Consider the following 15,777-nt stretch of genomic DNA (forward strand, 5'->3'; position numbering starts at 1 on the left):
TTTGTTGCCATACACTGCAGTTGTCATCAACAACACTGCAAGGATATCATCCCTATCACCAGGTCCTGGAGGTATGGGAAGATTGTGCTGTGCATGGGAAGACTGTCATACGCAACTATGCAGCTACATCAACACGCTGTATATGAAAACACTCAGTATTCTCTCCTTCTGTATTTTTCTGCAATTCAGAACTGGAGCAACATAGCAGAACCCGTGCAGAGAAAAGTCTTATATTCTAGTAGCAGTTACTGGGATCACTAAGACTTTCAGAAATTATAGATAAAAACACACAATCAGATGCTTTCCAGAAAACCTTCCAACAGTGTGTAATTTTTCAACTTTCTTCTCCTCTACTTAATGTTAATAAGTCTTATATTGTGCTAATTAGTTCTTGTACACTGACATACTTATCTTTCTTCAGACCTGAGATGTATAAAATTAATCCTGGAAGAAAAGAAGGAAGAGTGTAACAAGGAGATGTTATGGCAAACTACCACTAGGGAAATAAAAATATGCTTTTCTCTTATGTTACTGTCACTTACATGTTGCCTGCTCTTTTTGATGGGCTAATGGTGTTCTGTTCCTCAGCCTCCAGGTCATCATTAATGCATGTTGTCCTCACACCACCCTCTCAAAAATCCTTTCTCAACCTTCCAGTAAGCAAACTTTCTGCAGGCAAAGCCCACTCCCAGTGGAGCTGAGATCTCCTCTAGAATAAGGAGTCCTGTGTATCAGGAGGGCTGTTCACAGAGTTGGATGCAGTTTTGTAGCACAGTGACTACCTCCTGTTTGCTTTGGCAAGAAAGATACGGGCAGAGGTCATCTTCATGTAGATGATTCCCTTGCTACCTGAATATTCTGACCTGCTCAAGTACGGAGTGGGTGTGGGGGTCACAGATGTTGCTCTGGAAGCTGCAGAGAACAATTTCTTTCTTCCTTTCTAACCACTGTGCTCCTCAGAGACAGGTAGAGCTTCAGAGTCATTTCCTCACCTGGGCTATACAGATCTTTCCTTTGGGAGATAATCTCAGATAGAAGAATGTTATCTGAAGACTCTGTGAACCCCAAAAGATAACTTTTTCCTAAGATTCCCAGAGAATATAGTTTATTCAAAGCATCTCCCTCACCTCCTCAGTCTGCATAGCAGCCTTGTGGAAACACTGATTTGTACTTTCTTATTGCTGAATTAGCGCAGGGCAGTCTGAACACACATCTTCATCACAGCTGGCTGCAACTGCAGCAGATAAAACTGCCTTCCCTCCCTTGCTCTTTGGGATGCCCAAGCAAGGCCTGAATGGGAAAGCACAGGTGTTCTGCAGGGGTCTGATTTATAGGGTGGGAGCACAGCAGTTTTCACTACTCATATGGTCACTGTATGCCAGCAACAGACCTTCTGAACGGAAAGCCTGCAACAGAAGAACCCATTTGGTGGGTTTCACATCTCCATGCTAATCACTAGGCTGGTAGTTCCAGAAGATGGGAAGTAGATATCAAAATTACTAAAACTCTAGGTAACACACCAGATACAGTTTGATTCAAAGGCACAAGTGTCCGAGGAACAATATTTTTCTTAAAATAACAGCAATTACTTTTTCCTGTTGAAAAAAATTGCTAAAATAGGTTGACTTAAAGATCTTTGGCCTTCTTTCAGTTTATAACTAGGATTTATCTGTACCTCTCTAATATCAGGTGCCACTGCCAGCTAAGAGAATGGTGCCTGGAATTGTTGCAATTTTTCAAAGCTCAGGTAGCGACTGCACTTACATGTTAATCTGGCTAAGAAAGGAGACCGACGCAGTTAACCCTTTATTCTCTTCCTCCACCGCTTTAGCCCATATGTGATTGCCTCCCAGTTAAGCAAGAGGGAAATACAGTGATGCAATGAAGGGATTTATTTAGCTTTGAAGGGTTTCAGAGAAGCATAGCCACACACATGAAAATGTACTACAGAAGATGATGAATACTTATAAAATGCCTGTTACTTCTACAATGCATACCCTACCAGTAACTGTGACAGGTTTATTGCTGAATTTCAGCCCAAGAAGTCAAGCAATTTGGAATGAGTATTTTTCCTTCACTACAACATGGCAAACATCCAGCCAATAAGGAGATCTTGTTTCACTTAGACTGAGATTATGAAGGTTCTTGGAGCTGCCTCCCTGTAAATAGGTAGAATCAGGGACATCACTAGCTGATTTACTGAAATTATTTCCATCCATCCCACAGGGCACTTTCCATGTTGTACCATCTTCCCTGAACTTGCAGCAAGGCTAGAGAAGAAAGCACAGATACAGAAGTGCTAACACAGTTCAACAGAAGAGCTGACATGAAATCAGTCACTGGGCTGGAAGAGCGCAAACCAAAAGCAGGTGCATTTCCAACCCTCCCAGACTCCACAGTCAGCAGGTACGCAGGCTGGCAGGCACTGTAACACCTGTAAGAGCTCCTGGAGCTATGCCTATTTTTCTTAGATGCAGTGAAAGAAGGGAACAAGGGAGTATATGACAGCTGAGAGGCAGGCAGGTGTATACCGGCAGGGGTGAGGGGAGCAGCTGCTACTGCGTATCACTGGGGACATCATTTACTTACAGTACAGCACCACTGCTCACCTCCTGCCCACACACCGAGAGCCATCATCAAGCTCATGTCTTTCCCTGCCTTCACTGCTGGAACCTCCTTCTTCCCTCAGGCCTCTCACAAATGCATGGAAAACAGCAGCTGAAGAGATCTCCTTTGGTACAGGTCTGCCCTCCTTTTTCTTACATCCTTCCACCAGCTCCTCTTTTTCTGCCCTCCTTTTTCTTACATCCTTCCACCAGCTCCTCTTTTCACCACAACTGCTCTTGTCCTTAAGTCTCAGAGCTCTGCCTTCATCCTACATGTCCATTCACATTTCCTCCACCCTTCCTCACCTTCACTACACTGATGGTGGAAGCTGGCTATTTATCCTGCCCTCACACATTTGTTTTCATGTTGCCCCCTCCACACAAGCATCTTCTGCTCTTGTTCAAATCTCTGCACAGGATTGACACTTGCCTAAATAGTTTAAACATAAATTGAGAGACAGAAAAAGTGTTGATTCATATTTTTTAACAAGAACAAAGGAAAAATGGTTGGTGGTTTGCAGAAGCACAAAGTGCATTTAACACCCTGATCCTACAGTTCACTCTTCGCACTGCTGAAAGCTACAGTACATACACGAAGTATGATTTTAGTTGGGTTACAGCCCTTCGATATCTTTGCTCTGTTGCCTGTCTTAGATTGTCAGACTCAAACAAAGACCCTTCCTCCAGAGGGGAGACAGCACATTGTTGATTTCATTTACAGAAATTAAAACAAGAGGCAATGAGGTGGCTGTGGGCAGGCTGTACCTGTGGGTCATTTTTAGTACCTGTTCTAGTAGTACCTCAACCTGTTTTGCAATTTGGTTAATCAAGGATCAAGCACAGGCTCTGCTACTAGGTGTCGATAATTGTACTTTACACTCAACTTACACTGGTGCTCTGTTTGCCTACAAATTCACTGCTCTACTAGAATCTAACTCATCTTTCTGTGAAGTGCTTTCATTACCCACAGTCTGATAAGCACTAAAGAACAAAATTCAACTCCATATTACTGTTATTTATGCTATGATTCCTTCTGTCACAGCTTTATCTGGATCTACAACCACCATACAGTAGAGATTTGCTTTCTGGATGCCCCACCCAGCTATCACAAGCACAAACAAGCCGTTCAGTGCTCTGAGTCACAGCATCAGCCCACTGCTCTTTCAGTGTCATTTCGGTGATGTCATTACATCTGCACTTCTCCGGCTGAGTAGTCTGCCTCTGTGACGATGACAATTAATGGAGGGAGAACCTGGAATCTCCAGATCTTGAAGAGGGGAGGATGGCCTTATTTTGGATGTGCTCTCCATCAGTGACCCTAATCCAGAGCAGAGCTGCTGAAGCCTAAGATTTATTATTTTATTACAACAAGCACAGGCATATGATATTTAGTTGCACTGGTACTAAATGCTGCTAATTGCTAATGTAGTAGCATTGCTAATCCCTAATCTTGTTTCTGAGTAGGAAAGAGTTGACCGAAGACCCCATTTGTTTTCCTTGCTCCTGTGATTAGCCTATCAAACACTGAATGCCAAAGCTTATGGCCGTTTGAAATTCCTTAATGCTCTAATTAGGTCAATTCAAGTCCTTGGGAATAGGAGGTCAATGTTATCAGAGAAAGCAAAGCACACACAGTCAGCGGTTTCCCAGAAACGCTTAACCCCCAAATCTACTCTTAGATTGTGAACTTCATGTGGATCTAACCTGGGACCCCTTTCTTGCCAATAGCATGAAATACATTTAGTGCTGAATGTGATTTGGAAAACATTGTTTCTGGGGGATATATGAGAACTGATCCTTACCTTTGATACTCGACTATCAGCTTGACCCAATATCTGACAGTATTCTTCTCACCAGCATTAGTAGGTACTGGATCATGCCTTATAGTAGTGTCTTTTAGCTTTGGGGTTTTGTCTTCATTAATAAATCACTGAATGATGCTATGTTGAATTAGTAGTGGCCAGGACCAACACTTTTCACCTGCACTCCTACTTACAGTTTAAGGAAAACTTTCTAGGTCTGTCTTTGTTCAAAATTTCTGTTCCTGCTCTATCGCAGCCTCAATGCACTCTCTTTATTAAACACAGACAATCTCTAAAGAAGAACTGTTCAGGATTTTTTTCTTTTGGGGGGCGTGTGTGGCATGTGTGGGTGTGTGTGTTTAAGTGTGAGAAGTCCTATAAGTAAAATACTAGTTTCTATGCTAAATAAAAATGGAATTATTTTATTGTTTTCAGGGGGTTGCAATGCTTATCATAAACACTTTGCTGCATGTAAATATGTTCCTTAACTATAGAAGCATTCAAGTTTTTAGATACACAAACCATCTAAAGTAAAAGAAAATACTACAACTTGCTTTCTTCTATGTGGCAAATGCTCTAAGCAGTAGTATAGTACTTTTCCTCTTGTAAAGTAATAAACACAACACATGACCAAAACCTCTCAAAAGGAGCTGCTGAATTATCCATGCCACATAATTCCCCTCATAAATATATTCTTGAATACACATTGGGTCTTTTTTGCTTTTTCTACTTTAATTGAAAGGCTGCTCATTACTGATCTTTCATATTAATTCTTATAAAATTATTAAGTAATATTAATTATTAATACTTAAATATCTACAATTATAGACAACATTTACTCATGACTAGTTTATACCTATTTACTCTTACGTCAGCATTCACCTTCAGTTTGAATGCCTCTTGCTCCTTTGAGTTTCTGTCCCTGTTCTCCTAGGAACCACTCCAACATCTCCTCCCTGACTTTATTTTGGTAAGGTTTGGTGAGCCAAATTCTTGTACAGCCTCAGTTTGTTTTGTTTTGATGTTTTTTTTGTTTGGTTTGGTGGTTTTTTTGATTGGTGGGTTTTTGTTTTTTTTTTTTTCGTTGGTTGGTGGGTTTGGTGGGGTTTTTTTGGCTGTATCAGAAATACCTTGGAATAACCTGAAATCACATTTGTTTGGGTTTTTTTGTTTGTTTGTTTGTTTTTGTAACCATATCACACACATCACTCAGTGAGCAACTAATAGAGATAGGTCCTCCTCTTTCTTGGTTGGTAGATGGTTGGAGACAACAACAGGAGAAATACATGTATTCTTTAGCCATGAGTTTGATCTGGTTTCCACTATGATTTTCAATACATCTCCATGTTCTGTTGCACACTTCCTGTACTGACAATCATTCCTGGCTGGGTGTCAGCAGAAATTCCATAGGCATCATCTCATTCATACAGCCCAGGCCATTATTGAAGAAGCTAATGAACAAATTTTTAAGAACTTCAGTAGGAAATTCTAGCTCCAGCATTTTCCAATACTAACCTATTTTGACTGTCAGCCCCTTTTCTATTTATCTGTATGTCCCTAATCATGCTCTCCGCTTTTCCCTTCTTCAAGCCTTGCATACTCTCATGACACCTACTCAGCTTTCTGCCCACGCCCTCTCTACCCTACCATTCTTCTGTAGCCCTCCATGATGACTCACTAAATTTTGTGTTACCCCTGCATTTGCCTTTGTCTCTGTTTTCATGCCTGCCACAATCTCTTTCCTTGCCCTCCCTGTTGCTGTACCCCTCTTCATATACATTTATTTTCCTGCTCTTCCGACTATATATAACTTCCCTCTGTCATTTTCTGTCCTTTACATTTCTTCTGATTACATTTTGGTTTTCTCATGTCCTGCTTACCCTGACGACACTCCACTCTAATATACCTCTTCAGTCTTCCTGACCCTTGACAGCAGATATGGTCAAACTTTGGCCCAGGCTGTGTGATGAGGCCCTGCTGGCACCAGGCTCACAGAGCAGTCCAGCTGCCTGTGGGAGGATGGATCCACTCCCCAAGCAAGAAGGTGCAGCTGAAGCCACCAGTTAGCTGCTCCCCACCCAGCCCAGACTGAACCGAGGGGACACCAGGAAAGCCCGTACCATTTCCCTCCTGGCTTCTGATCCTTTTTCACACACCTGAGGAACTACCCTGTCACTCCCTGGGCTATGTCATGACTGTGTTGCAGAGCTTACAAGGTCTGGAGGGTTAGTGCTCCCACTCTACTGTGACTTCTGCCATTCAGCTCCTGTTATCAACTCCCCTCCACTTCTACACCTCATTTCATTTTCTACCTCTCCAGTTTGTCAGATCTCCTTTACACATCATCTGACTCTCACACATACAGTGAAGGCACAGCTGCTTTATTCACCGGTACACCTGCACTTCGTGTTCACTAGAAACCATTGCATGTTGAGGACAATTCAACAGGGACAGCATTCCTGCCATATGTTAAGATACACGTGGAAGCATTCACCTCACTGAATCCCAGTCTAGCTTTTGCAACACCGGAACTATGAAAATAGCAGCTTTTTTTTTGGTTAAAACAGAAGCTTTCAAAGGTGAGGACTAGAGCTCAGTTTCAGTTCAGCAGCCCAGGGAAACCCCCTTTACACCGTTATGGTAACAGAACAAGAGCAGTCAGGCCAGGCCCCTTGGCTGGCAAAAGCAATGTACCTTTCCACATCTTTGTGGAAAAGGTGTTTCAAAGTGATGATTAAGCAAACTGAGCATAACTAAGATTTCACACTTACCCTTGCAGTGAAGTCCACAGCGGCACCCCGATTTAACAGCAATGTAGCTACATTGATATTTCCATAGTGAGCAGCTATGTGGAGGGGAGTGAACCCACTCTGGAAAAACAAAACCAAACCAATAGATACTTATTTTTTTTTACATCTCACTGGTACTCCAAAATTTCTATCACATCACAGACAAAAGCTAGTAATAAGAGTCTGCTGCAAGTCACCATTCCAATTCTGTACTAGTCTTCACTCATTGACATTTATTTATAGACTCTCAGACAGTCTAAATAAAATCATATTGCTATGCAGGAGTGGAAAAAATTCACATAATTACTCTAGAATACCAGAAGTAGGATAAAACTTTCAGTTATTCCAGAAAAATAACAGCAAAATATTTGAGTATTAAAGCAATGATCTGTCTTTTATACGAAATTAATTTCTAACTCGGAATATGTAGTTGTTATCAGTATTGTCAGTCTTGCAAGTTAAATCGCTTAGAGATTCTTTGCAGAAGTTCAAATACAAGTCATTTAATGATACTTGCTAACTGTTTTTTTATAAATTCAAAGCAGATGCAAATGAAAACAACACCAAAGATCATTTTAAATTATTAATATGCCCTTTTTTTTTTCATCAAGGATTAGTACCATAAAGATCAGTCTCCCACTGTGGGCAATCACACTGGGTTATGTTCAGACACCACAAGTTACCACCCTAATTAGAAGATGCCTTACTGATAAAATTACTTCAGCAACTTATTTTCATATTTAAGTAGTTTTACTTCCTTTTAAAATAATGCTAAAACATGCAGCAATTCCATCAGTCCTGCAAAGTACAAAACCTTATGGGAACTAGATGCATTTCTAAATTGTTAGCAAGCCATGCTAGCTGCCACTGCCTTGCTTTGGGAGTTTGCAGATATAAACCACTCTCAGATCATTCTATTTGCTGACACCATCAAGGTAAGTGTCATGCAGAAGCCTAAAATCAGACCTGGATGCAAAACATGACAGGGTTGTCTGCAGCTCTTAACACATCTGATAAACATATGCTCCATGAGAATCCCTGAAAACTCAATCTTGCATAATATGGCTCTTATGATGGCAGTTAGTTCCCAAGAACGCTTACTCTTACTTTTAAACCCTAGTTCCAGCTGCAGAAAGCCCTGGTATCTAAACTACAGTCTTCTCTAGCACATGCTACTTAATTTCATCTAAAGCAGGTATCTATCCTATAAAAGGCAATGCAAAAAGGAGGAGGAAGAAATGATGCAGCAGCACTAAGTCATGGAGGAGTGATGATGCATATATATATATTTATATATACCTCTGTTGTTCTATTCACCATCATCTAGGTTAACACATTTGGAAGCAAAGAGGGGGAAAAAATGAACGGTTAGTTCACCACTGGTGATATGGATGCAAAAAGCTTCATGATTGCTACGTGGCATGGCAGCTCAGATGACAGCACAATCAGCACACAAAGGAAGCTCGACTGAATGGAAGCTGAATGATTGAGTACTTTGAATGTTGTTACATGTTTACCAAAGTTCTTAAAGTAGCAACTGTACAAAGATCTAATCAAATGACTTAACTGTACAATACCTATAGCACTCTACTGCAAGAGTGGCTTTCATTCCCAAGAGAATAATTCTAATAATATTTTGTTTATTATTTTCCATTTGGAAAGTTTCTACAGAAGAAATTAACCCTTATTTAAGCAAAAAGGGAACGGGGGAGAGAGAGGCAAAGGAAGCAAATGAAAAGTTATTCTTAATCACACACTATAGGAGAAAATCATGTGTAACTCTGCAGCAAAATACTCCACTCTAAGGGAGATCTTCACTGGATGTAATACATGTGGTCAGCACTTAATTGCTTCCAACCTTTTTTTTCTTTTTACGACTGACCTTTGACTCCACATCAGCATTGTGGTCGTTCTGCAGGAGCAGAGCCGCTGCCTTTGTATCATCCTTCCGAGCAGCGATGTGAAGGGCAGGAAGACGGACTTTTCCCTTTGTATCATTTTCGAGCAACAGTGAAACCACCTGGTCATGACCTTGCTGCAAAGCTACTGCCAAAGGCGTGAAACCATCCTGCAACACACAATGGGGATTCTCAACACATGTTCCAAGCTTTCCAGAGGGCAGAAAGGGGAAGGGAAGAGAGCTCAGATTAGGAACAGTAATGGCTCAAATTCAAACTTAAAGTGTAACATGGTGCAAATTAAAAATACCCTGCAATGACACTGAAATTGGAGTAAAGTGTTGGTGAGCTAGGTCCCAAATGCTCAACACACCTTCCTGGCACTCCAGACTGATACTTGAGAAAAAAAGTGTGAAATTACTCACGAATTAGTAATTACATAAATATGTGTATAATAAAGTGCATAATTATATTAAAAGCTATAAAAGTTGAAATATTCAAATTGCAATTGTTAATGATGTCTCCATAGCAAATTATCATCCATTCCCCCCACAGTTAAGAAAAAACCAAACAAACAACAATTCAGCTCTATCCTTCAATATATTTTATATCTAAATTTAAAAATCTAATAATATTTGAATATGAATACCACATGCTTCCAATACAGCAATTATTTTACTACAACTTTTATTTATGAAAATTTATACAGATATGATAGAAAATTCTCTTACAAACATAAATTATTTCCTTTCAGACTAGCAAATAGCCATAGCAGTGTAGAATGAGAAACCTGAAAAATAGAAGATTTTTGTTCAACAGATTTTAGAGACGATTCCTCAAACAAATGAAAAGTACAATCTGAGATGTGTTTATACACTTTTTTCATAATTGTATGTTTTTATAATTTTATTTGTATGGATTCTTAGAAAATTCTAGGAAAATTAAAGAATGAGCTGTCATTTAGATTCTGCTCCTTCCCAAACATTTAAGTGGCATTCCAGTCCAGGAATATATTCAGCTTTGCCCAAGATAATACTCACAAATCACTCAAAAAATCACAAATGCAAATTACTCTACTTGGGATATTTATTACGTTTGACTTTCAATCAGTATCTCCAAAGCTTATATTACCAAACTTCATTACAGTTTTGTAGGTAAATACCTTCTTTAACTTTTCAACTACACTACTTCTGTCATGCTGAAACTGTAAGTGTGAAATAAAAGTGCAACAATGACACAGAAGAATGTAGATCCTCACCCTGTGTCAAAAGTGCAGAGTTCAAGTGTTAGCTTTTGGAACTAAAAGTAATATTTTCAGTAAGGAATTTCTCTCTGGCTTATCAAAGAGTGTCTTAATTTAGGAAGAGAAACAGGAGGAGTTCTGAAAAAGCATTTTTTCAAAATTTTGGAGGAAAATAAATTAAAAAAAAAATCACTGAAATTCCTTGGGGCCTAACAAGTTGTTTGGTTTTTTTCTCCATGAATATTTAAAGCTCATTTAACCATTTAGCCTTCCCCTTTGCCTCTGGCTCACCATCCACCAGCAGCAGGGCAGGGCTCTAGGCTGTGGTCCCAGGCTGTGAGCGGCTCCTGGGGTGAAAACGGTGCAGCCTCAGACTGCAGGCAGAGCATGACACGGGGTGTGAAAACTGCTTTGTAGCTCCGAAAGCCAAAACACCATGAGCATCCCCACAAGAGGGCTCTGGCAATATAGGTACATCATACCTGCAGAAATGGACACTCTTGCCTGGAAAAACCCTGAGTGCGACAGCTCGTGCTGTAGTGACCCAGAGACGTTGGCTTCCTGGTCTATTTACACAGACGACAGCAGCGGCAGAGCCAGCCGCTCCACAAATAAAAGTGGTTTAGCTGTCTACAATGTCTTTTCTCATTGGGCTTTCTCTTCTGTTGAAAATGCTGGTAACAATAACATTAAAAAAAAAATCCTAGGGACACATTTTCTCCTTTCCTTAGGGAAAAGGGAGTGGTCAACTGGCAGGGAGCACCTCATTTAAGTCCCAGAACAGCTGCCATCCCCTATATTCCCAGTTTCCTAACTCTGATGAGAGTTGCCCATCATTTCACCACGTGCAGAGATCCCTGCACCAAGGCCAAGCAAGCTGCGACCAAGAACATTAGCACAGACAAGAACGCATTTCCACCACATGCTCTCTGGAGATGCCAACTTACAAAAAAGCAATTGCAAGCAAGTACCGTGATGTCAGTACTATAATTAGCAACCGCACTTTAAAACATAAGGCAAAGCCCACTCCAGAAAAAAAACAAAACCAAACCCTCAAAACTAAAAACAATTTAAAGAAAATGGTTCTATTTTTTTATTTAAAGACCTTTGTTAGAGAGTTTTATTTTTAATAAATATTTAGCTAAGTGGCAATCACTTAATAACAAAGGCTTTTGCACTTACAAAGATAAAGATAAATCAGATTTATGTGAAATCTTGGATCAAGAGAAAATGTTTTGTAGTCTGGTGTCTTCAAAGGAATTCTCCATGTGTAAAACTAGATTGCACCTTATCATCAAGCTGAGTTGGAGAAAAGCTCAACCTAAACTGACATACAATGCTCATGTGAAAAGCAATACCAAAGTAAAAGGACCAAGTACCCATACACAAATTAAAAAAATTCTAATTTCAGAAAATCATACAGTGGCAAGAATATTTTCAAAAGTCTAAATCTATTGCACATCTCTGGGGGTCCCATGACTTACTTTTTTCCCAGTTTTTACAAAGAAATAGAAATTAGTGTTCTGAAAACTACAATTTTCAATTAACTTTCCAGATTTAAAATATTTAATTTTGTATTTCTTGGCTTTCATGTCTTCGAACATTTCCAGAAAGTAGTTTCTAATGCAGACTCATAATTAATTTTTAGTGATTTTGAAAACATTATTTTGATCCATTAGTGATTAATTTTTTACACTGCTGACTTCAGAAGAGAAGAAAAAGATTCCATACATACATCATTATACAATGACACTATGAGGTATAATGATGCAATAAACTAATTTTGCATTTCATATTTTGCAAAAAGTAGGACTTTTTCAAATAAGCATTATTTCCTTCATGGTATCAGTTCAGATAGAGCAAGCACAATTTAATAAATATTAAAGGAAGCTCATGCTGAAATGCCTTTTTTTTTTGGTAGCATAATCTTGGCATTAAGATAACTGAAAATTCATCAGATTAAAAACCTGTCTCAATGCAGTACATTTACGACTGCTAATACATCTGCTATTTCTTTTCTTTCCAGGTTTCCTTATTTGAGATAGAATTACTTTTCAAAGAAGGAAATAGAAAGTGTTCTTCTAAGAAAGATCACATGATGCTTTCAAGGACGGACCTTGCATGTTTCTGTCAGCTTGAAATTACCACTGCAGGACCATACCGGATAACTAGGTGCTACAGAGAGCAATGGCAATAAACACAGTTCAGAAAATGCTCCAAGCACTAAGTAACCCTGGGTTTTCCCTGATATCCCAGGGCTGGCTCCAAAGTGTAAGTAAACAGTTGTTCTTGCTTTATGATTGCCCTCTGCATTACCCACTATTTTTAATGACAGCACAGAGAACATTTATATCATGCACACAGCTTCCCTGTTTGAGCGCTTAACCTGAAAGATCGCCAGTTATGACTAAGAACACATCTATTTTTAGAACGTTCTAGTTAAAGTATTTTCTTATTTTAGAAATGTCAAGAGATGGTTTAAATTGCTGAAAAGCCAATAACTCAGTGTTATTAGCATACTTCGCAGAGAGAACTTTTTGTTAGTCTTTAATTTTGTATTTAAAAGACTAGTTTCTATAGTGGCAAGAATCACTGCTGAAGCACATTTTAGTTTGTTCATAAAGTGTGAAATTCAGACTTTTACCTCTGTGGCAAGGCTTTGACTGGCACCATTGTCAAGAAGAAACTTAACAACCTCCAGGTGGTTTTCTTGGGCTGCCATATACAGTGGAGTGAAACCATTCTGAAATAGGAAAAGAAGAGCATAAATACTCCACAAACATTTCATACATACCACAGATCTGCCAAACTTGGGTAGATTAGGAAGAAATCAAATACACCACGTGCTCACATGCCAGTTAATGGCGTGATCTCCCTTGATTTAAGTGAAGATATGAGAAGGGTAATATTTAAAAGGACACAGCGGAATCTTTCAGCTAACAAGATATAAGTCCCACAGCTAAGCAAGAATACTTCCTGTTACATCTGTTGTGAAGTCAAACTAAAAACCAATCTGGACAGACCATTTGGTAGAGATGAATTACGATTCCTGATAAATGCAGCCACAGCAATGAAAATGCAAAATGGGTCAGGAAAATATAATACAAGTCTGTAGCAAAAGCAAGAGCAATGGCTCTTTACAATACTTTTCAATTCTTTCTCTTCATTCCATTAGCTTTGACTTTTCTCTCTTGTGCCAGCTACTTATGTCTTCTGCCTCCTTGAAGAGCTGCCTTCTGAGCATAGCCTGCTTGCGGTCATTGAGCTACTTGATAGCTCAGGCATCAGGAGATCTGAGGATGGCTGGTTCTCAGCAGTTTGAGACAGAGGTTTGTCAGTTTCCGACTACATTACAGCACTCCTCAAATTATGCTTAAGTGAGTGATTTCAATCAATGCAATACAAGTATTAGAGGCTGCAGAGCTTAACTCATTCTTTGGCAAGTGCTTTCCTCTTAAAGTCAATGCTTTTGTCTTTGCCTTAACTATATACAGGTCACAGCCTTTCAGGAAGTGAATTTTGGGGGACTAACATTAACAGAATGTATTTTTCCCTATTGTTCTAAGCATTTCTGAAATCCACAGCTTTGTTGTCACTCACAAAATGAAAACAGCACAATGAAGTCATGAAACCTGTCCTGGGATCAAGATACCTCTAAGGGAATTTAGAGAAGTTGCTGATTTGCACCTGAAATTGCTTGGCTTTCATATAGCACTGCATGTCCCTCAGTCCAACAGAATCACAAACTAGTGGTAAACACATTTTATAGTAATGACTTAAAACGTCCATGGACTATTGACTGAGCAGTTTGGTACTGCTGAAGCAACCAAAGCAGCATCAGCAATTTCTCCCCTCATCTATCATGATGCATGCTTTTACCCTCTGTACTCCAGCATTACTCTGTCAGATGTACCACTGCTAGATTTTTCCCGATCCCTTTCCTTATGGTACCACCACGGGTGATGACACCATTAAATGTTTTGGCCAAGAAGTCACTGAGGTTTCAGAACCTCAGGTTAGGACCCTTTCTTCTCACTATCATCCAGAACTCATGCCATTGGGATATCTGTGAGCCTCAGACTTCTCTTGAGCAAACTTCACATAGAGTCAGCTGCAACAGAAGCAGAAGCTTACCTCTTCAACTGCTGCCTCCTAAGAACCCCCAGACTTCTAGCTCTACCACACACCACTTCTGGTGATTACTCTAGAGCATGGGGAGGATGAGGAGGAAAGGAAATACAAAATAAAACAGGAGGTAAGGGCTAGTTAAAAATAACAGGTAAAATAGAAAGGATATTTCATTTAGCTTAAATAACAGTAAAGTTCAGGAAGTGCTTCCATAAGACTGGGTTTGACTGAGAGTACTAGCACTCTCACCTCTGCAATGTGGCCAGGGCAGACATTTCGGCAGGCTGGAAGGCGCAGAGGGAGCACCTCAGCAATTCAGTTAGAACAGTTACAAATGACACTGACGTAGATTTTGCAGGAAACCAATGGAAAGAGAAAAGCTGAGAAGAGTTTGGCTGTGTATTTGCATCAAAGAAAAAACATCAACATTCTGGGCTCTGAAGAGATGAAGGGAAGATGTAGCCTAAGACCTATAGCAGTGAATTTCAGCTGAGTTATAGTAGCTGTGGTGAAAACAGCTGAGAGACATCTGACTGCCACAGCAACGGGGCAGAGTTGCAGGGCACACGTCCAACGCAGAGCATGCAGGTGACCTGAGGCTGAGCATGGCAGCAGAGACAAATAGGAAGTCAGAAGAAAGGACAGCTGGAGAGAAAATGGCGTGAACTGGGTGTTTGATCCAAGAGGAACTTTATCATCAACAAGACACTGAGCAGTTGTGAAGCCACATATTTACAATGCTTGCACAGGCTGCAAGGTCTGTTGTAGTTCCAGTATTTTGATAATTTGGTCTCTAGTCAGGAAAGCATCACTACAAGCATAAAGCAGGTGCTGAAGTCCTACCAGAGCCGAAGCTTAAAGTTAGCAATGTGTTAATGCACTCTCCAGAACCAAGCCCTAATTGTTTAGTTATCTACAGTCAAAATTCTGCTTAATGAAAACCAAAGAAGCCAGAAGTACCTTGCTAAGGTACCTAATATGTCACATTACAGATTATTACAGTGAACAACAGAGTCTGGCATTTTTCCCTATCACTTCATGGCATACTCAATATCTATTTACTAACTCAGCTGGAAACAAAGATTATTTTTTTTAGTTTCAAACATTTGAATTTACAAAGGAAGCAGGAAACACTTCTCTAATTATTAGTTTCAGAAAATAATTAATAGGCAAAAATTCTCAGAACCAAGTGTTATTAGCATTTGGAGGCAGAGCAGAACCTTTTCTCCCATGCTAATGCATCGCAGCGTTTTCAACACCTTTCCCCGCATGCTTTTGCTTTCTCTTCTCTCTTTAAAAAGAAATTGAAAT

General features: G+C 39.8%; 1 protein-coding gene across 4 annotated transcripts in view; it reads right to left on the reverse strand.

Annotated features, from left to right (window-relative positions):
• ANK3 (ankyrin 3) overlaps positions 1 to 15,777 on the reverse strand; it is a 204,023-nt gene that overhangs the window by 126,081 nt on the left and 62,165 nt on the right. For 3 of the 4 annotated variants that reach the window (XM_086466594.1, XM_086466593.1, XM_086466592.1), the window contains exons 5-7: positions 12,983 to 13,081; positions 9,080 to 9,265; positions 7,180 to 7,278 (exon numbers count right to left, since the gene is read on the reverse strand). In XM_086466594.1, the coding sequence (XP_086322720.1) occupies positions 7,180 to 7,278; positions 9,080 to 9,265; positions 12,983 to 13,081 (384 nt within the window). Of the gene's footprint in view, positions 1 to 7,179; positions 7,279 to 8,496; positions 8,521 to 9,079; positions 9,266 to 12,982; positions 13,082 to 15,777 lie in introns of all 4 variants that reach the window. The other variant, XM_086466591.1, reaches the window with a different exon arrangement.

The sequence above is a fragment of the Leptosomus discolor genome, chromosome 6 (assembly GCF_034619465.1).
Source record: "Leptosomus discolor isolate bLepDis1 chromosome 6, bLepDis1.hap2, whole genome shotgun sequence".
In the NCBI taxonomy this organism is placed as follows: Eukaryota; Metazoa; Chordata; class Aves; order Leptosomiformes; family Leptosomidae; genus Leptosomus; species Leptosomus discolor.